This window comes from Miscanthus floridulus, chromosome 5 (assembly GCF_019320115.1).
Source record: "Miscanthus floridulus cultivar M001 chromosome 5, ASM1932011v1, whole genome shotgun sequence".
Classification (NCBI taxonomy): domain Eukaryota; kingdom Viridiplantae; phylum Streptophyta; class Magnoliopsida; order Poales; family Poaceae; genus Miscanthus; species Miscanthus floridulus.
Genome location: NC_089584.1, coordinates 122,451,906 through 122,473,259, shown reverse-complemented (window position 1 = coordinate 122,473,259; position 21,354 = coordinate 122,451,906). Strand labels below are relative to the sequence as shown.

General features: G+C 48.5%; 3 protein-coding genes across 7 annotated transcripts; all 3 read right to left on the bottom strand.

The window, feature by feature from the left end:
• Positions 1–5,666: 5,666 nt before the first annotated feature.
• LOC136453356 (receptor-like serine/threonine-protein kinase SD1-8) lies at positions 5,667–9,196 on the bottom strand. The gene is made up of 7 exons (XM_066453929.1): positions 7,673–9,196; positions 7,186–7,562; positions 6,872–7,082; positions 6,527–6,764; positions 6,279–6,429; positions 5,891–6,192; positions 5,667–5,787 (listed from the first exon to the last, which is right to left on the bottom strand). The coding sequence occupies exons 1-7, from the start codon at positions 8,988–8,990 to the stop codon at positions 5,757–5,759; spliced, it is 2,628 nt and encodes an 875-aa protein (XP_066310026.1). The 5' UTR covers positions 8,991–9,196; the 3' UTR covers positions 5,667–5,756.
• An 849-nt stretch (positions 9,197–10,045) lies between these two features.
• LOC136453353 (G-type lectin S-receptor-like serine/threonine-protein kinase B120) lies at positions 10,046–16,372 on the bottom strand. Of its 5 annotated transcripts, none has more exons than XM_066453926.1 (9): positions 16,276–16,372; positions 14,922–16,195; positions 14,442–14,540; positions 14,158–14,336; positions 13,061–13,271; positions 12,730–12,967; positions 10,752–10,902; positions 10,636–10,657; positions 10,371–10,556 (listed from the first exon to the last, which is right to left on the bottom strand). In XM_066453926.1, exons 2-9 carry the CDS (start codon positions 16,165–16,167, stop codon positions 10,513–10,515), a joined length of 2,190 nt encoding a protein of 729 aa, XP_066310023.1. In that variant the 5' UTR covers positions 16,168–16,195; positions 16,276–16,372; the 3' UTR covers positions 10,371–10,512. The 5 variants fall into 5 exon arrangements, with proteins under 5 accessions (XP_066310021.1, XP_066310025.1, XP_066310022.1 ...); XM_066453927.1 differs by having other exon boundaries at positions 10,371–10,540; XM_066453924.1 differs by having other exon boundaries at positions 10,046–10,657.
• Positions 16,373–19,787: 3,415 nt separating this feature from the next.
• On the bottom strand, positions 19,788–21,134 carry LOC136455258 (uncharacterized). Its single transcript, XM_066455367.1, has one exon. The coding sequence runs from the start codon at positions 21,132–21,134 to the stop codon at positions 19,788–19,790; it is 1,347 nt and encodes a 448-aa protein (XP_066311464.1).
• Positions 21,135–21,354: the final 220 nt, after the last annotated feature.

Below are 21,354 nucleotides of genomic sequence, written 5' to 3'. Positions count from 1 at the left end.
GAGGACGCTTTAGAGCCTATGGATAGCATGGAGCCTGGTTCGAGAGGGAACGTTGCCTTGGCCTCGATCAAGCCGAACATCGTGCTGCCGGGGAGTGAGCAGCCTGCGCCTTCATCGGTCGCGTCGTCAGCAGATGCCGCCGGGCCGGTTTAATAGCTTACATAATATAAGTAGTTAGTAAACGTAAAAATTTTAAGTTCATGGGGGAGCCCTTGTGTAAAATGTTCATGTGTGTTTTAATGACTGCAATCGGTTTTTGTTTTTGTGATGGAGTTGCTCCGTTCGGGGAAGCTTGTTCTCTCTCGTTCCTTAGTTCTCCCTTAGCATAATTTTATTTTTTATTTCTTTCTTTCTCGTACCTGCCCATTTGTCCCATAGGCTGCAACCTTGTGAGCCCGGGGTGTGGCCCGCGAGGCTCGGCCGCTCGTAACCGTAGGAAAAGGCAGGGTGCGATCAGTCAGAATGTTTTAAAGCAAAGCTATGTAAGGTAAATCAAAGGAATGAGCTGCCCTTTTTGTTTGGGTGGGAAGGAGTTTCTCCATATGAAAGTAAAAGAGTACTTAAAGTAAAAACAAAATAGAGGGGTAGTAGAGCCCCCTAGTGGAGCCCCCGAGCCAAAAAGTGTTCTAGTCGGAGTGCTCTTATAGGAGCGTTCGCTAAGTAAAAAAAGTTAAGAATGAAACTTAGGAAAAGAAAGAATGACATAGCTGTTCCAAGGTGCTCGGAGAGAGCGTCGTCGTCGTTGTCCTTCAGTCGGTAGGCATCCGATCGGATCACTTCATCCTTCAGTCGTCTAGATCCTTGCCCGCTACGCCCTCTTCTTCGGTTGCTGCTTCCTCGCCTTTTTCTTCCTTTGGCCTGCCAGCTTACCCCAGTAGGCGCTTGAGGAGCTGGCAATCCTTATAGAGGTGTTTGATGGAGTAGTCGTGGTTGGTGCACGGGCTCTCCATGAGCTCGTGAAAGTGACCCGAAGGGTCTTGCTAGGGCTGCATGCCCACATGATCGGCCACGGCGACCGACACGGAGTTGGCCGGTCGGCGGCGATCCTTTCTGTTCTTTTTTCCCTCTATGAGGAGGGGCCCTCGTCTTGATCCTAGCGCTTGGCCTTACCTTTGCCGCGGCCTCCATTGAAGCACGGTGGGAATGACGCTTGCTGGAGGTGTTGGACAAAGGTTCATGGTCCTAGGCTGTCAGGGTTGGGACTCCGATCGATGTTGCGCATATCTCGGTTTGGCCTGAGCTGCGCGTGGATAGGCGGTCGACGCGGAGCGGTCATCAAGTCGAGGTGAGGTGCCATTGCGGCTTCCTATGCCGCACTCTGTGGTTGTTGTGGGTATAGGGTGTAGCACCCCATCTACTGCGTCCCTGTTCCCCCAATGGGGAGCGAGGTCACGAGTCGACGTCGTGATACGGAGCACTCCGCTTGTTGAACGGCGGTGGTCTCCAGCAGTGCCCGGAGGTTCCGGTGGATCACCCGTTCATGAGGGTCGTTCGGCTCAGACAGGTCACGCAGGAGCATTGCCGCGGTGGCAATGTTCTGACTGGCCTGAGTGAACTATGGGGGATCGGTCCCCCTAACTGGGATGTTGCGCTAGGGCTAATGGGCGTGACCCCGAGCGCCATTCGCTGGTCTATGCGCACGGGGCACAGTGTGGTGCGCCAAGCGCGCTGGTGCAGTCGATGGCTAATGCGGCCACTGTCGTCGTAGATCCTCCCCGTGCTCACGTGTGAGGGCCCAGAGGGGTGTGGGTCCAGAAGGACTTTGCTTCCGCCGGTGGGTGTCCCGGAGGATCCGCCATGGCGCACTCCCAGGACGGACGGTGGCTAGGTGCCATGTCGCCGATGTTGGAGCTGTCACTCTCATCATCATCATCTAAGAGGTCGAGGAAATAGGTGGGAGCATAGCTTGCCATTCCCACGAATTCGGATGCGAGAGGGGGCGGCGCAGGCATCCTTCGGAGCCCCCAGGCGTATGCGTCCGCGGAAGACGCGAGGCCATAGGGGAACCGGCCGTACGACGGTTGCGTTGGGGACAATGGGGTTCCGCCGGGTAACCAGCGGAAGATAGAGAATAGTAAGTAAATAACAGCGTGTATATTACTCACAGCAGGGTTTGAGCAGAGAGTTTGCTCGGAAAGAAGCGTAGATGCCGCGCCGTTGAAGTCACGCGTCCCGGAGTCGATGGAGGACGTCTCTCCGACGGGTGCCGGGTCGTGAGTCTCCTTGCAAAGGTGGAGTACGCCGAGCCGGTCGGCGACGAATTCCAGGCTTCCGAAGAGGAAGGCCTGGGATGGCTAAAAAACGGGTGGAACCCGCATCCCAGCGGGTTAGAGTGCAGGAAACTCCAGCGAGCCAAAGCGAATCGTATCGCCTGAGCCCACCACAGCGCGAGTGGCGGAAAAGTGGGACATTCGATGACCAAAAAGTGTTAAACGTACATCGTCTTCCCCATGGACGGCGTCAACTGTCGGTGCAGAAAGTGACCAACTAGTGAATATTTATAGTTTTGCTGTACGTTGTGATAGGAGGTGGCCTAGCACTCAATGACACAGGATTTATACTGATTCAGGCAACGTGCCCTACGTCCAGTCGGGGTCGGTCGGTGACTTTATTCCTGAGCCCAGGTGCTCAAAGTTTGCAGTGGGGTTACAAACGAGAGGGAGAAAGATGTGGTGTACAAGAGGTTCGGTTGGCTCCGACCGGAAGGGCCGAGAGTGATAGGAACTTCGCTATGAGCTAAGTGTTCAAGCGGATACTTGAGGTCTGAACCTGGTGGTTCTATGGTTGTGAGCTATCGATCTAAGAAACTTTGGCCTACTAAAATCGGTCTCCTTTTGTTGGAGGAAGCGCACCCCCTTTTATAGATGAAGGGGATGGCTTTACAAGTGAGAGGGTGAGGGTACGTCTGCTGCCGAGCCTTGTTGCCCACGCCTATCGAGCCTTGTTGCCCACACCGGCGAGTACAAGATAGTGGTAGGCGCCTACAATACTGTTGCTGTCGTTGTAGAATGTCAGATGCACACGGGTGGTCATGCTGCCTTTTTTAGGGATGGTGGACGTCGGTACCTGCAAATACTGTTTGATGCCTAGAGGCTTGTGAGGAGTTGCGCTATGTTCACCTGGTATGGTAAATTCTGGTGCCCATACCGCTATCGATGTCCAGAGACACGCGGAGGGTCTTACCGTATGGGAGTTTTAGCGGCCCCTACAATACTGTAGAGGGAGATGTCGGCGCCTACAATACTGTTTATGTCGGGTGGCTGCAGAGTACTGTTCTATGCAGGGTATGGTCCCTGGTACAGTGGTTTTGACTTGTGAGCCTTGCCTTGCCTTTCTCCGCATGTCTTATGGTTCCTACCGAGCGGGCATCCCCGGTTGGATGGCTTCAGTCGGCTCTGAGTGCGCCGATCGGAGAAGAGCGGTGAGCAGGGTTCCTACGAGCCCCGGTCGGAGGGACGCGGGGTCGGAGTCCGAAGTAGGGCTCGGGGCAGGCTTTCCGATTGGAGGGGCCGTCCGGAGACGGCCGGAGCCCGTATCGAGCACTCCGGTCGGAGAGGTGGGCCGAAGTAGTTGACGAGCGGGCGTTGCTCTTCTTGGGCCTGGCCTTCCGGTCGGTTGCTGGATCGTTCATTTGCCCTGTTGTTTTTAGACTTTTTGGCCGAGCCTTTATGAAAAGGGAAAAGATTGAACGGACAGGGAAAAAGTAGTTGGACAAAAATTACCATAGATGAGCGAACACGTGGAAAACTGGACTAAAAATTATTATTAAACACAAGTTTTTTCAACTTTTATGAGGACGGTTCATGTGTCCGTGTCACATACATGGCTCAATACATCTTGGAATCGAACTCCATATCACGCTAGATGCGAACTATTATAAATCGTATGAGCACGGATTATATATATAAGTTTGGATCAAAGAAACTCTCCATTGTCCAGTAATTAGAGGGTGACAGACGAAAAAAATGGATGGATGAAAAAAATAGTTGAAAATTTTCCTCTTTATTATTAGGTATAGATATAAATATAGATGGATGTGGCGGGACTTACCATACCGTGCTGGTACTGTATGGTCCTCTTGTGTTTCATGTCAGATGCAGACATGCGAGATAGGTTGCGGTATAGCATGGTAAGTCTTTTCTTGGGTCCATAATCCATAGCATGCTGGCACATTTATGTCGAACTGCCGGTTTAAGCACAACTTTCAAAATTTTACTTATTTTATTTATTCGTTCATGACATAAAAAAGAAAATATTTTGTATGTACCATTTTCATTAAAAAAATTGATACTATTACAATCTATTTAAGAATTTAAATAAAATCCATCGGAATAGTAATAAACACTATGAAATCGCGTTGTAGCATTGTAGGTGTGCTTGCGTGTGATTTTCATTCCGTGCTGGTCTAAGTACGGCCCAAAGTACAGGGTCAGGTCAAGCAACCCATTGTGTCGACGTCTTAGGCACGACATGGTACTTGCATTCGTATCATGCCGGTATAGTCCAAAATATATCGTGTGGTACGGTCCAAAATATTCGTGTTGTGCCGTGCTAAAAGATCGCATCGTGCCATGATCTGCCGTGAAATGGCACGATCCTACTCCAACTTGTGTCACGGCTCTGTGCTCTGCCAGCACAGACTGGGGGTAGAGTTTACTTTCATCTACTCCATGCACTTAGACTGCATTGGCATCAGAGTCGAATTTAAAAAACGTGCATTGGATCTCGATACGTCTGTGGGACTCCAGCTTGCGGATTTGCATTCCCCAGCAACCCCAAAGTGGGAAAGGTTTGACTCATGGATTGTTAATTTACTCTAATCTGTACCATCATCGTCTATACATTGCGATGACCACATAGTTGAAGTCAAAGAACAAAAACAAGCTCCCGACGTTACCATCATCATTTATCACTACCAATCTCCCATCATGCTGAACGATGCCTCGCCAACATCGACTAACGGGGACCCAGCTCAAAGCAGCTGCCGGCGCCCAACCAGGACATGCCAAAACTTCCTGAGACGCGCGGTGGATAAATACTATTATAATTTCTATATGCATGTATTATTCTTTCAGCTATTTATTTTACTAATGTGGCAAAGGATTTATTTGAAGAGAAAATGAAAAAATAATAATAAAACCTTCAAGTTGCATGTAAATCTGGGTTTTAACCCTCATCTAGAAACCGGATAACAAACACCCTCCAATGGTTCAAACTAGATAAATTTAGTCTTCGGGTTGGTCTCAAAGGTGTTTTTTTTTTTAAAATAAGAATGTTTGATCTCTAAAAAAAATTATAAGTAATCCATTTTAAATTTAAAAAAATATAAACTACTTTGAATTTTCCTCTTAAAATGTTATCTACCCGCTGCTAATTTATTTAGGGTTATTTGGATTTTATTTATTTGAAATAAATAATAAACATGACTACAAGCAATAAAGCAACAGAAATAAAAGCAAACCAGTTTCAAATATATAGATCATAAAAGGTACACAATCTTTTTTAAAAAAAAATAGGTACACGACATTTTAGAAAAATATACTAGTTTCATATTTTTATAATTTAAAATAAATTAATTATAGTTTTAAGATATCAAACTAGATATTAATTATATTTTAGAAAATATAAAAGAACCTACGAAACCAGTCAAAAGACCAAATTTGTCCATTTAAAAAAAGGGGCCCGATAACGGTTACAGTAAATTGAATGCAGGAGCTTCTCACTGCAATATGTACTCTTTACAAACTGTGCAAACTTTACAGGGAAGAGTGGCCAGTGGACGTGGACCTGAAACAAACAACAAACAAAAACGAACATACGTTTATGCACAGTTTCAACCTTCGCAAGTTCGCATTTCGAAACACAACAAATGTGTACAGTTCCAAGCTACCTCGCCTCTAATCTGGTGAGCGTCACGTAGTTGGCGGTCGCGCTTCGGGTCCGAGACGACTCCGTGTCCGACGACGTGCTCAGCCCTGGGTTCACCCCGGGCTCGTTGGGCTCGGGGAGCACGGCGTTGTCGCTGGCCAGCATCGTGACCACCGACGACATGAGCGGCCGGTTCCTCGGCTGCGCTTCGACGCACAGGAGCGCCACCTGGATGCACCGCAGCACCCTGCTGTGGTGGAAGCTGCCGCCCAATGCCTCGTCCAGTAACTCCATGCTCCGCCCTTCTCTCCACAGCATCCATGCCTAGAACGGAGATCAACGACGACAAAGTTCGTTCAGAATTCCTTCTGAAGAATTGCTTGTGACAAGTGTTGCTAGCTGCTACTTACATATCCTAGGAGGTTGACATCGAGGTCAGGTTCGTAGGAGCCTCGGTTCCTCCTGCCGGCGATGATCTCCAGCACCAGCACGCCGAAGCTGAAGACGTCGGATTTTATCGAGATTTGGCCGTGCATGGCGTATTCTGGAGCCATGTAGCCACTGAAACCCGTCTCACGAGTCAAGAGAATTAAGGTCAATTTTAATTTTACAGTACTGAATATACAACTGGCACAAGGGCTAGGAAGTGGACACTCACTATGTTCCGACGACCTTTCGGGTGTATGCAGTGGTCTGGTCACCCCCAAACATTCTTGCGATGCCAAAATCTGAGATTTTGGGGACCATGTTCCTGTCCAGCAACACGTTGCTAGCCTTGAGGTCCCTGTGGATGATCCTGAACCTTGAATCCTCGTGTAGATACTGCAGACCCCGTGCAATCCCCAGAATGATCTCGAACCGTTTCTGCCATCTTAACAGCCTGCGCTTTGCTTCGTCTGCGTAAGTAATGCATGGAGTAGTGGCATATAAATTACCTAATCACCTCATACGGATTCAATTCAAGGTGCTCTTCTCAAGCATGTAGAAGTAGAAATGGACTAACCAAATATAGATGTGTCCAAGCTCTGGTTGTGCATGTACTCGTACACAAGCATCCTCTCATCGTTCTCGATGCAACAGCCGAGCAGCCTCACAAGGTTTCTGTGCTGCAGCTTCGCGATCAGTTTCACCTCGTTCATGAACTCCCTCACCCCTTGAGTTGATCCCTGGCTCAACCTCTTCACAGCTACTTGCTGTCCATCCTCAAGAGCTCCCTGCCATTGGAAATGATTCGTTGCAGTTACAGTTAGTAATAATTACATAGAACAACCAGCAAGATCAATTACAGTATTACTAGGTAAATTGTGTGTTTTTTACCATATAAACAGGGCCAAATCCACCTGCTCCAATCCTTTTGTGCTCCCCGAAGTTGTCCGTGGCGGCCAGAATCACCTCCAGCTCAAACAATGGAAGGTCAACATCTTTGTCGGAGTATCTCGTTTCCTCCGAGACATCAAGAAGCTGTTTGTGATCCCGTACTGGGCTCAACGAAGGCTGGCTCCTGATCCTGTACGGAAGCGCGAAATCTGCAGTACTTGGAGGCAAGGACGACATATCCTCACCTTCACCTTTCCTGCTTGCCTTCTTCATCCAGAAACAACGGCATCCAACCGCTGCTAGCAGAAAAAGTACACCGGAAATAGTAGCGACAATGATGATGATCAGCTTGCTCTTGTTTGAACGCTGATGGTTACCTGTAATCAAGAACAAGAGGTGTGGTCAAGCATCAATCAAGAAAGAAAATTACGTACAAGATTTTGAACTGCGGAATCAAAAGAAATCTAAAAAAAATCAGAATCAGAACCTGCTGCTGCAGCCTCGAGGGCGTCAATGTCCGACTGCGCGAGCCGTATGTACACGTCCTGCACGACGATCGGGTACTGCCGCATGTCCAGCAGGTCGACGGTCCAGATGACGCACCCGACGCCGACCCCGCCGCTGTTGTTCGCGGCGGCGTACGCCCCGCAGCTGCAGTTGCCGAGGCACGCCTGCCTGCACTGGTCCAGCGTCATGCCGGCGTACACCGTGGCGTCCGTGGCCTGCGGCAGCTTCATCCGGTTCACGACCCAGAACCCGTCGCCGCCGCCGCCGTCGCAGCTCAGGTTCGTGCTCCTGACACAGCCTCCCGACCACTCCCTCTGGTTCCACTGGTCCGGCGAGCGCGGCACGAACCCCGGCAGGCAGCTGCACGGCGGAGAGCGGTCGGTGTCGCAGTACCCGAACGGCCCGCACTTGGCGTAGTAGTCGCACTGGTCGGTCGGGTAGTACCAGAAGCTGTTCCACGCGCCGTTGTTGAGCGAGAACCGCTTCAGCTGCGTCGCCGCGCCGTCCACGACCAGCCGCGACAGCAGTGACGGATCGCGGATGAAGTAGCTGTAGTACGTCTCGTCGGGGCTGTACACCACCTTGAAGGTGAAGGCCTGCGCCTTGAGGTACGGCACGCCGGTGAGTATGTCTCCGTTCCACGGCCCGCTCGTGTACACCCTCGTGCTGCCCCGGAGGAGGAAGAACTGCGGCAGGCCGCCGATGACCAGCTTGAACGTGACGTCGCCCGGCGACGGGTCGGACGCGCTGCGCCACGCCGTGATGTTCCGGGTGATGCTGGCCCTGGTGTCCACCCCGAGCTTCATGCCCGGGAGCAGCGTGTCCGTCGGGTAGTCGAAGCTCTGCCACGCCACGCTGGGCCCTGAGCCGCTGCCGTCGGCGCTGAGCACCAGGTTGCCGGTGTCCAGGAGCTGCGCGGCGGCGCGCGCGGTGACGTTCCCGACGGTGGGCGCCGCGGAGGACCACACGGTGTCGTTGTTGCCGTCGAGGATGACGAGCCGGCAGCGGGCGGAGAGCTGGAGAGCGGCCGGGGAGTTGACCACCGGGTCCCTGCGGTTGGCGACCCACACGACGGTCGTCGGGCCCGGGATGCTGGCGTACCAGATTCCGAGGTACGTCCTGCCGTCGGCGCCGGCCGGGCTGAAGAAGCCCAGCGCGTAGATGCCGCCGGCCGAGACTAGCGTCTGGTTGCCGATGAGGGACGTGTTCCGGTAAATGGTGTCGGTGGATGTCGAGGGGGTGAAGGAACTGGCGGCGGCGGCGAGTAGGAGGAGGAGGGAGAGCGTGCGCGCCCTCATGGTACTCGTCCCCTCGACCGAACTGGGCGCGCGCCGGAAACCAGCCGTTGACTTCTCCTCTCACGACATGGCCTTATGCCTTGCGTGATCGCCTGCACGGTCAGCCGATCGGGTGGTGGTGGCTGTCACTCGTGCCAACAACGATCAGCAGCAGGAAATGCCCGCCCGCGGCGGTGTGAGAGTGCGAGGCTGTTCGCGGGGCCACGTCGTCGCCGGCTGCATATGGAGCAGCGGCCGCAAATAAAGCTCAGTCAACGACTCGACGTTGGCGCTCCGGGAGAGCTAGCTGCTGCCTGCCGGCTGCCGATCAGACGCCGAGTTCGATGCATGCCGCCAGCGATCCGGGCGCGAGCGGTCGGGCTTGCACCGTTGCAGAAACAAGACTGTGGAAGCTCGGCTCTTGCGGCTAATCCTGTTCCCAACGGCAAACAAGAGCCGTTGCACCAGAAGTGACAGTAATGAATAGCTAATGCGGCTCTTGTTTGCGGTTGGTGCTCTCGGTTCCCAACTTCCAACTGGATGCAAGTGCAACTAGGCATACCATATTTTCGCTTGACCACATGAAGATAAGATATACTACGAGTATACGACACGGCAAACCTGAAGAAAAATGGACTTTTGGGTGTTTGGATCTCCCTCGGTTCGTAGCTGGATGCAAGCTGTTAACTTGCCCAACAGCCCTGTTACTCTGAATAGCTAAATGCACGGTCTTATCTATACCATCGTCATGTTGTAAATTGAAATATGCACCATAAGTCGAAGTCAAACTGGAACTAATCAAATCTCACCAACCGCCATCGTTGTCATGCATGCAACGGACAAAGATTGTTTGGACAACTTGCACACATTAGAACGCTTATTTTTTTTACAACTGTGTGCCACAAATCAAACACCCCTTATATAGGCCTTAGCTCGCCAAACCAATCAAAAGTCAAAATGATTGAGCCATGCATATGAACATGCCGCGACTGACATTGTCCCCATCATCTAGAGAGGGAGAGAGAAGGCAATCCTCCACCGATGAAATATTTATGCCAATTCGTTTGTCGCTCAATTGTGTTGAATTTTGACCTAACAGACTAAAAACTAGCATATAGTTGCCTTTGGCACCAGCTGAAATCAGAAAGTCCTAATGTCAGGTTGGCATCAGCAACAACCATATGTCCATATGTTCCTCTAAGGACTCTTTGTAACGATCCTAATATATCATTAGCCTCGATGAGAATATGTTATGAACAGGTTAAAACTTTGTAAGACGTGCTAAATTTCAGGTTCCCGCAATATAACTTTGGGAAATACCATGCAAATTCATGCAATGGTAACGTATGCATTGACCAAGCAAAGAACAGCAGAGATTTGTATTAGTACTATCTTCCGTCAAGGATGGTGACTGAGAGACCATTCAGGGAGCATGTTTCTTCAGCGATATCAGTTTCATTTGGGACCAACATGGAGAGGAAACCAGGTTGCTTTGGGTCTGGTAAGGTGGCACTTCCATTGGTAATCATTGAAATGACTTCAGTCATGGAGGGTCGATCCGCAGCTTGCTCCTGAACACACAACAAGCTGACATGAATGCATCTTAGCGCTACATTCTCAGGACACCTACCGTGTAATGGTTTGTCAATGAGCTCATGGCATCTACCTTCGTTCCATAGTTCCCATGCCTGCAAAGTTCAGTTCCAGCAGCAACCAAGTTAGAAGTGCTCCACTTACAAAATAACATACTAAGAATTTTTGTTATCTTTATAACATGCTTACGTAACCAAGGAGGCTAACAGAGTTGCCATGTCTTCGAGATCCAGCATTTCTCATTCCACTGATAATCTCCAGAAGCAAGACTCCATAGCTAAATACATCGGACTTGGTGGAGAAATTGCCTGCCATAGCATACTCAGGAGCCATGTAGCCACTGGAAGAATAGAAGTCATTTAAAATCGATATCCATTTTTCAGTCTAATCAAAATTAGCTTCATAGTGTTAGAGTGTACCGAGTCTTAGTGCTATAGGGTTAGAGTGTACCGGGTCTTAGCGCTATAGATAGACTAAGTTGCTCTTAGCCATACATCTTAGCATGTAGGCATGCAGGCACTCCATATGTACCGAGAGTCTCATTGCAATACATCCATTCATACCTTTGTTCACGTTCTTACATGGCATCAGTCGCGTTTTGATCCTAGCCACCACCGCCAGCTTCCGCAACTGCGCGCCCCCGGGGAGAGATCGATCTCCGCCGGGGGCAGCGCCCCTGTTTAGGCGCCCGATCCTATTGATCGGGTTGCCATCCTTGTCGTCATCAGCACCAAATCGGGCCTTCTCGCGATGCCGCACCACCTCGTCGCCCTCTCCGCTCTCGCCGTGGAGGACGCTAGGTGTCACCTCATCCCGCGCCACCGTGGTGGTCGCTCGGGCCAGGTCGACCCAACACCGAGCCGCCATGGTGGCAGCCGGTCACTATGAGCTATCCTCGTGCGACCCCACGGAACCACGACCCGCCGTGCGCCCCAAGTCGCACCGCCCCGTCCGATTTCGGCAGCTCACCCCGCCGTCTGGGACGAGCCGCGCCGAGGCGCACTGCGCTGGGGGCGCCGCCCGATCGGGCTGCGCCGCTGCCGCTGTGCTGTCTCGGTGGGTACACCCGATCCCCTGTTGTTGTATCACCCGATCCCCTACTGTTGTATCTTTTTAGTTTTGCCCGATCACTGATCGGGGTTGAGTCGCCCACCGCCTGTCGACATCGTGCGTACTACTCTGGCATCGGCATCGACTTCACAGACATCTACATCTTCGACTGTGCGGCTTGGTCGAGGCTTGCGCTGCCGAGGGACGCCTTCCTGCATCGCTTCTTGGTTATTCAGCCTGCACGTCTACATCGTCGGTTCGTCATCGCCACCATAGATTGGGACACCTCTGCCGACTTCTAGCGTCGCTACACCCCGCGTGTACTCGGTCCGTACAACCGATTATGCCCAATCCACCCGGCTCCTGTGACGTCCACAGCCGAGTTCTACGCGCATCTTCTCCGAGCAATAGAGCTATTGGCTTGCTATTGTGTCGCCTCGTCGGGCCATAGCACCGCCGCCCGTGTCAGCTTCGCCGTTGCATCTACATCGCCGTCCCTGTGCATCGATGATTGTGCTGCACAATCTTTGCCGCGCCATCTGTCTGCACAGGTCTTCGTCCTGCTGATCAGGTCTTCGTCATTGAGCTGCCACTACTCGCGCCGTCGCTGAGCCCTGCTCGTCGGCCGCCCCCTCGCATCGCCATTGAGCCTACTCACCGATGCATCCCCTCCCGCACCGCTTCTTCTTCGTCCAGCACAACCACAGCATCAGCATCGTTATCTCGTCCCCACCTACTTCGTCTACTCTGACAACCGCGTGCTGCGCCTTCTACCCCACTGCTCCGCGCACCGCAACCGTCGTCGAGACCTTCTCTGCTAGTCCCTCAGACGTTGATGCATGGTTGGGGCTCTCTACCTTGTACGTCCGGTATTGGCAACACCGGTGCGTGCGTTCGTCCCCGACATGATGCTAGGTCTGGCAAACCCAGCCACACCTCGTCTCAAGCGGCTTAACTGCATCGACTTTGGCATTGACCCTCCCATTCCCACCTAGTCTAACCCTAGTCTATCTATAGCACTAAGACCCGGTACACTCTAACCCTATCTATAGCACTAAGACTCGGTACAATCTAACACATAGATCAAATGCAAAGCACAAAGTAAGCAAGAACTTACTATGTTCCGACAACTCGTTTCGTATTAGCTTGTGTTCCTTTGGGATCAAATATTCTCGCCATCCCAAAGTCCGAGATCTTAGGGTTCATATCAGTGTCCAACAAAATGTTGCTTGCTTTCAGGTCCCTATGAATAATTCTAAGTCGAGAATGCTTGTGGAGATAAATAAGACCCTGTGCAACCCCTTCAATTATGTTCATCCGCATTTCCCAGTCTAGCAAAACTCTTCTTGATTTTTCTTGACAAGGGGAAAAAATAGACTCACTGGTTCAAGAAGGCAGCTGAGAGAAAATAGGAAGAAATGGGAATAAGAAACGAAAATCAAACATACCAAATAAGAAGAAATCCAAGCTTTTGTTCGGCATGTACTCATACACTAATAACATCTCTTCCTCTTCAATGCAGCAACCTAACAGCTGGACTAAATTTCTGTGCTGAAGCTTAGCAATAAGCAGGACTTCATTCTTAAACTCAGGTAACCCTTGCCCTGAATTTTCTGCTAGTCTCTTAACAGCAATCTCCTGCCCATCTGGTAAGTGGCCCTATAGAATGGTTTTCAATGTAGATAGAAATCAGATAGCATTGCTGCGCACAAAATGTGACTAATCGTCTTGAACTCCTTGAAATGTCAAATGGTGTGCTAAACAATAAATAAACTGAAAGTGAATGCAGATGTAAAGGACAATAAATAGACTAATTGTTTAACATAGGTATGAATAATGATACAACTAGTCTAGATGCCAAGCAAAGTCAAGATCCATTGTTTAACATAGGTATGAACATATATAGTAGCGTACTTATGTAGGTAAATTTGAAAAATGAAAACAGCGCATTCGTCTCCATGTCATGACATATATCCCTCATGTCTAATATCCTCTCTTTAGTTTACCTTTTCCATGTAAATTATTTGAATTTGAATTATATGGCAACAACAAGATAGGGGTATAGTCCTGTTCTTCTGGAGCATTTGGAAGGAAAGGAATGATCTGATTTTCAATGGAATTCAACCCAGCACGCAAAAATGCAGCACAACTTCAGGAAGGAACTTCACTACTAAATGTGGAGGATCAAGAAGAAATCTGAACCATCTTTTGTATCATGGATGCAGAACACTTTTCATTAGTTCTTCTCTTTATTTTCTTCACCTCCTTTTTTTGTTTCTTGAACTTTCTCTTGGTTGTAGCTTCTTGTATTTGCTTTTATTCTTTTTAATATATTTAAGTAGGGCTCCTGCCCCTCCTCAAAAAAAAAAAAAAAAAAAAAAAAAAAAAAAAAAGAGTGGCAAAGCCATTGCCATGCTTTCAGGAAAAAAAAAAGATAGGGTACAGCCATAGATACGTAACCTCATGCTTCCGTACCAGCATTCTTATCTAGTTTGTGAAATGCTGACAAGTATGTGAAGCAGAGGGATTGAAGAACATATGGTACCTTGTACACAGGGCCAAACCCCCCTTCCCCAAGCATGTTTTCTGTTGAAAATTTGTCTGTAGCATTTCTTATTTGTGAAAAGGAAAACGTCGCAAAATAAGAGCTTGTCTCCTCACCCTCCCAGAGTTTGATAGCATCCGAAGTCATTACGGAGTGATGACCATCCTGTTTTCCTTTCCCTGATTCATACACAGACTTATTGTTATGTTTTCAACCACACTGCATATAAAAGGTTGGAATTTTGTTTAGCTATCAAAGAGTTCTCATGGCTTTCTAATAGTTACCTTTATTTTTTGATCTCCTGATCCAAATAAACAAGATTACACAAAAAATAAGAAATCCAACTGAAGGAAGTACACCAGCTATCCAAAGTAATTTGTGACCTGAATAAGAAGAAAGAGAGTTTGCCACTTGACTTCATGGTTCATAATACACTTTCCTTTGTGAAAATTTTATCTTTTGGAGAAACAGTTCGTACTTCATAGTACTTTCCAAAACAGGGATTGATTACTTCTCTTTCAAGTAGCTATACTGTCCAAAATATCACTAATTTATCTTAGAATATATTACCAATTGTTAAAAGCTTTAATACCATATAAAAGGTATGCGAAATATGAATCTACTGGTACAATTTTTACACACTGAACAAGCATATAATTTGACTACTTGTTGGCCAAACTTCTGGTTGGACCATTTCATATCCTAATGATAACCCCTACATAAAGAATAGGATGGAGTACTTCCTTACGGTACACATTTCATACCTGAACTATTGGTTGATTCTAACTCTGATGCAGCAACACGAAGATATAGAGTTCCTACTCCACTCCCATTATATCCGTCCTGCATATTTGTTAGATTGCCATACCATAGGCTGCAACCATCCAATACAGAATATGCAGTACAGGAGCAATCTGTCATGCATTCCAATTGGCATTTGCTCTCTCCGATAGCAGCAAGTTTAACTCCGGGGCCAGGGAGTCGCATACTAGACATATTAATAAACCTATCCCCATTACACTGCAGTTGGATTTGCCTCGTGCAACCTTTCCAGGTATTTCCTGGAAAGGCTTGTGCGAAGCCTTTTGGACAGCGACATGGGTCCATACTGTTGTTGCATATACCAAAAACACCACATAAGTTAGATACCTCGCAGCTAGCAGGCTGTCGCCATAAGAGAGTCCATGACTCAGTTCCAAGACTAAATTGGGCAATGTTCAATGAACCATCCGGATCCAACAGAATCTTTGTCATTGTGTCTCTAGGATTGGGAGTGTATGTGCATGTAAGATTGCCACATTGAAATGAAACAGGGGTGATAGGAATATTTGTTAGCTCTGGAATCAGAGATTTCATAGAAGCGTTCCAGGGTCCAAAGGTCCAATAATGATTACCTTTCCACAAGATAATGAGTTGAAGCGCATTAGTTATGTCAAGTCCAAAAGAATAATCCCCGACTGCTGGGTCATCATAGCTCTTCCATGAGGTCAGTTTACTACCAAGTGTAATGCTCATTTCAGGGAGCCATGTATCTGTAGGAAAGTCAAAGCTCTGCCATATGATCTTATCTTGGTTCGTGATGCTCCTTAGGACAAAGTTGCCGCTATCCAGTATTGCAGCCTCCACATCTTGCACTCCTCTCCCATAAGCCACTGTGAATGAGTTGCCCCTCTCATCTAAAACAATCAGATTACTATTGTTATCAAACTTAAGTACGCCAAGAGTATCTTGTAATGGATTATTCCTATTAGCAACCCAGACAGCTCTTCTTTCTGAAACATCGTTGTGCCATATACCAACATACCGGTTGCTCGAAGCTCCAGGGCTGAAGAAACCGAGCACAAATTCTTTTCCCATGGACACCAGGGTCTGCCCATCTGAAATTGACTGGCTCTGAAAGATGATGTCTGTTCTTGCCGTGGGAGCTGACAAACATCTTGTTGCTAATACAGATAGAATCAGCAAATCAACAAGCATGCAGTTCCTCCAGAAGCTTATTTTCCCAAACATGGCTATCTGCTTAACTCCGATTATCAAACTAGGTTAATCAAAACAAAGTAGTAAGAGAGAGATATACTGACATAATGATGAGGAAAGGGCATAAGCATTTCTCCATACCTCTCTGAATTCTCCCAAACAAGTGAAATGTTTCCTGCAATCACTGTGTTGGGGGTGGGGAAGCGATTGTGTGGTGGGGAGTGCCATGTGGGGAAATTGTTCGTGCAGATATCTCCAACATTATGAACATTCAAAGTTACCAGTTTTGAAAGTTCCATAATAGAACTATGAAGAAGCCAATTTTCTAGTCGTCGGTCAATACTGGCGTACTGATTGACAACCAGGTCTTCCACTGATGGGCAACCAGCAACCAGGTCTTCCACTTGGCAACCAGGTCTTCCACTTGAGACGGATATTTTGACAGGGAACTGACTCTCTCTCAACTCTTGCAACCATGCTCCACATTTTCCATCTGTTAGACTTTGACCAAATAATAATCAACCCTATAAACGATTCAAGAAAAAAAGTGTAGAGGAGAGCAAAACATCAAAGGGACACAGTGCAAGTCCAGCTTCCAGGCAAACAAATTGAGTATGTTACATATATATTACAAGAACAAAATTAGTTTTTATTAATTCCTGCTATGTGAAATGATGCATCTGATAGCAATTAGTAAAGTCTAATCAACTAGAGCCTTTTACCTGTATGACCCTGGAAAAAATATATCTTCCTTGTATGACCCTTTTTTTATTGAACTTACCTATATGGCCTCGAAACAAAATTTCCTTCCTTATATGACCTTCCGTCCGGTTTTGCCACTTGACGGTGTTAAGTCAAGGATAAAATGATCGTTTTACCCCTAGCAAAAAAAATGCATAGTTTTGTTTGTGTGTTGTACATTTGGAGTAATATTAAGCAAATAAATTCACACATAATATTACATAATAGGACACATAATCAAGTACACAAATATATTGCAATAAAGTGAGCTTATCAAATGCATAAATTTTTTTCACAAATGCATATAACCATAGGTTTACACAAAAATTGTTCACAAATCCGCCATATTTTCCGTCTCACATAAATAAGGTCACACAAAAGTGCAAATTCAAACATACATTGGTTCACATACAACGAACGAGCAGATGTTTGTTTTAGCTCTTCAGCAGAAACGTCACAAAGGGCGGTGAAGAATTCAACAATTGAATCACTTGACAGTTTACACTGTTTACAAAGATTTGTTCAGCAGGTTTTCCAGCCAACTCTTTCAGCGATTGGACTACAGAATCCCTCAATATTTGATTTGATCCCAGCATTACAGTTGCGGAAATTGAAGGATTTGAAGTTGCCAAGCTCCTTGAAGCATCCTCTCCACGAGATTCAACAATGCTCCCTTGCTTTGAGGAATCTCTTCGAAGTTGCTTCCAATCAGCCAATGACTTCAAAATACTCACCAAGCACTGCATTAAAAATCTTCATGTCAAACTAACAATAAATAAGAAATCATAAAGGAGGCTCGAGTAACCTGAATCATACTAACCTATAGAGACAAGCCTTTTACAGAAACTGTTTGGGATGACGCAATGGAGTTAGCATCAACAATTTGAGATCCTTGTACTATTCTTGAGAGTGCATATTATCAATTAGATGTGTTACAAGCCAAAGAAAAAAAGACTAAGAAATTCAGAAGCTATGCTTTGTGGATATTTGAAAAAAAACATATGATTACCGTGCGTTTAAAAAGATTTGGTCTCTCAAGATCAGTCATAGTTCACAAACACATCTGCTAGGTGCGGACTAGCCGTGGGAGGGGCTACCTGGTGGCTCGCCGGGCTTGTCGCTGGAGGGTCCGACCGATCCGCAAAGGACGCGGGAGGGGCCGCCTGATGGGGCGATGGGCTAGCCACGCCGGACCTGCCCTGGCCGCGCTCGCGCTACCAGTCAGGCGGCGGCGCCTCCTCCACGCGGAGCTCGCCGGTCGGTGACAGGAGAGAGGCTGGCCGGCCCTGGATCCGGTGGAAAAAGGGCCGGTGGCGACGTCCATCTCCCCTATGTACGTGGCGGCGGTGTTTTTTCTCGAACCCGCTCGATCCTGGTCGGGTGTGGCGGAAAGGAACCAGAGGATATGAAGGAAGAAAGTAGAAGGGCATTTTAGCCATTTAGCATATCATCCAGTGGGGAAACTAACAGTACACCCTAACAAATACGATAGAAGGCCATATAAGGAAGATAAATTCGTTTTGAGGCCATACAAGGAAGTTCGAAAAAACAGGCCATACAAGGAAGATGCATTTTTTCTATGACCATACAGTTAAAAAGCTCAATCAACTACCTGCTACTGCTACATACTATCAACTACCTCGAAGGACAGGATGCCCACCCTGCCGTCGCCAGCGGCCGCCGCCTCGACACTGCTCTTGGAGCTCGCCATCGGCCACACCTTCTTGGAGGAAGAGGACGTCACCATAGAGCACCTTGTGCACCAGCGGCTCCACCGCCATGTCTCTGCCTCATTGTCGAGCGCTCAACTCAGAAAATCTATGAAGGCCTAGTAAATCATTTTGCTTTTGCAGCGAAAACACAGCCAAAGTCAGCAGGGACGGACAAAGGACATGGCGAGTAGCAAAAGAGCAGGGGCAGGAGGGACATTTCACATGCCCTTGCTGACTTGGATCCGCACTGGGGCGAGGGTTGTGGTGCCACTCAAGCAAAAGTAGTTTTTTTTCGTTTTCTTTCTCGCGAAAATGAGGATGTGCCAATCGTTATAATGATAAAAAGTTAATAATCCCTTTCCATGAGATCAGTTTACTACCAAGTGTAATGTTCATTTCAGGGAGTGTAGGAAAATCAAAGCTCTTCCATATGATCTTATCTTTGGTTCGTGATGCTCCTTAGGACAAAATTGCCGTTATCCAGTATTGCAGCCTCCACATCTTGCACTTCCCGTCCATAAGCCACTGCAAATGAGTTGCCCCTTGTCGATGAAATCTAGTCGGCAGTCTACCGAGGGATACGCCCATGGTAGTAGATGAATCGGTGGAGGTGCGCATGAGAGAACCGGACAGTGACACAACTCAAGAGACAACGATTAGGCAGGTTCAGGCCACTAACTTGGCATAATACCCTACATCCTGTGTCTTTCAGTGGGTTGTATTACGTATGATCAAATGATAACGAGGGGGTCTCTACCCGCCTTATATAGCCCGGGTAGGGTTACAGATCGGTTGTTTCTATTTTGATCGATTTACAAGATAGAAAGTTACAGATATTACATGATCTAGCATATCCGAGCAGGTTTCCTAGATCATCGATGATCTTCATGCAGTCTTGCGAGACACGCCGACCTGTGTCGTGCTTCACGCGGCGGCATCTTGTAAGCTGGGCCTCCACTAGTAACGCGACCCATGCGCAGTCTTTGTGGGATCGGCCTCCCCTAGCAGCTCGGCCCATGTATAGCCCTGTGGGTATTGGGGGTAATACCCCCACAGCTAGTCCCTGAGCACCTTGCATCCTCTGAGCAGCACCATCCTGAGCTTGTCTGAGCTGATCAACACGCTGCTAATTGTCAGGAAGAGGCTTCTGACCTGTCTGACTGGGATCCAAGCTATTGAAGAAGATGTCCAAGCAATTCGTCAGGCATCCGAGTTGTTGAGGCAAGCGTCCTTCTTGAGCCCTAGCTGCTCCAGAGATCCAGCGAAGAGGATGTTGAGGGTGCTTCCTCCGTCGATGAGGACCTTCTGGAAGTGCACGTCCTTGATTATGGGATCTAGGACGAGTGGGAAACGCCCTATGTATGGGATGTCCGACCACTGATCGGCTCTAGAGAAGGTGATCGGGTGCTCCGACCAGTCGAGGTACTTGGGATCAATAACGGGGACATCATATGTAGCGACCGACATGACGCATTGGGCTACAAGCTTCTGCTCCCGCTTGTCTTCGGAGATAGCTCTCCCACCAAAGATGGTGGCGATGGTCTTGGTGGGTTCCTTGTTCTTGCCTCGTTCTCTGCCTTGACCGTCTTTGGTCTCATTGTCATCACGCCATGGCTTCTTCGATGATTCGCCACCGAGTGCTATCTTCAGGCATCTGCACTCTTGCATGGTGTGCTTGGCATCCTTATGGATAGGGCTTGAGCCATCTAGTAGCTTGCCGAAGTTAATGTCGTAGGTGCGCTTGGCATAGGTATTGACGGTGTTGATCAAGCTATCAGGTCGGTGACGGCAGCCTTGTTTGCCTCTCGAGCTATCCAAGTGGTCGTCACGCCGGGGCTTGTGGTCATCTTGGTAGCGGTCGCGGTCGTCGTAGCGCCTATCTTCATGATGCTCATCATCATGGCACTGGTGGTGAGCGGAGTGGGAAGCCCATTCGACTTCTTCGGTGTCGGTGCATCCGTTTGCTATTTGTATCAGTTCACCGATGGTTGTGGGCCTCTTGCGGTACAGCTTGCCATGGAGCTTATCGTGCCGGAGCCCTTTGGTGAAAGCGGCGATGGCCTCAGCGTTAGTGATGTTGGGAACAAAATTTCTTGTCTCCAAGAAGCACCTGATGAAGTCACATAGGGACTCCTCTGAGGACTGATGAAGCTTCTCCAGGTCATACTTGGTGTCGGGCTGCTCGCACGTAGCCATGTAATTGTCGGTGAAGACTTTCTTGAGGTCGTCCCAAGATCGGATAGAGTTCTTCCATAGGCTAAGGAGCCAGTTGTTTGCAGACTGGTTAAGCATGATGAGAAGATAGTTTGCCATGAGGTCCTCGTCTCTGCCTGTGGCTTTCACAGCGATCTCATATAGAGTTAGCCACTGAGCGGGGTTGGCCTTTCTGTCATAGGTGTTAACACCAATAACCTTGAAACACATAGGACATCGAACAGCTCGGAGCCTTTCTGTGAAGGGGCGAAGTCCTGATGCGCCGGCAGAGAGTGGTGCTTGACGGCCAGCAAATCCCTCTTGTTCGGCATCGAATTGCTGGCAACGCTCCATCTCTGCTTCGTAGCATCTGGAGCTGTTGTTTTCGATGAGGCTGCGGACATCTGCACCGGCGTTGATGTGGTCACGAAGGTCGTGAGGGAGGTGTTGATTGACCTCATGGTTGCAGTTGTCGCCTCGACCTCTCTGGGGCGTGGAGGGTGGCCGTCATGGCATGAATGAGCTTCATAGTTGCCTCTGGATCCTCTATAGAGGTAGGGACCTCTAGCCTGAG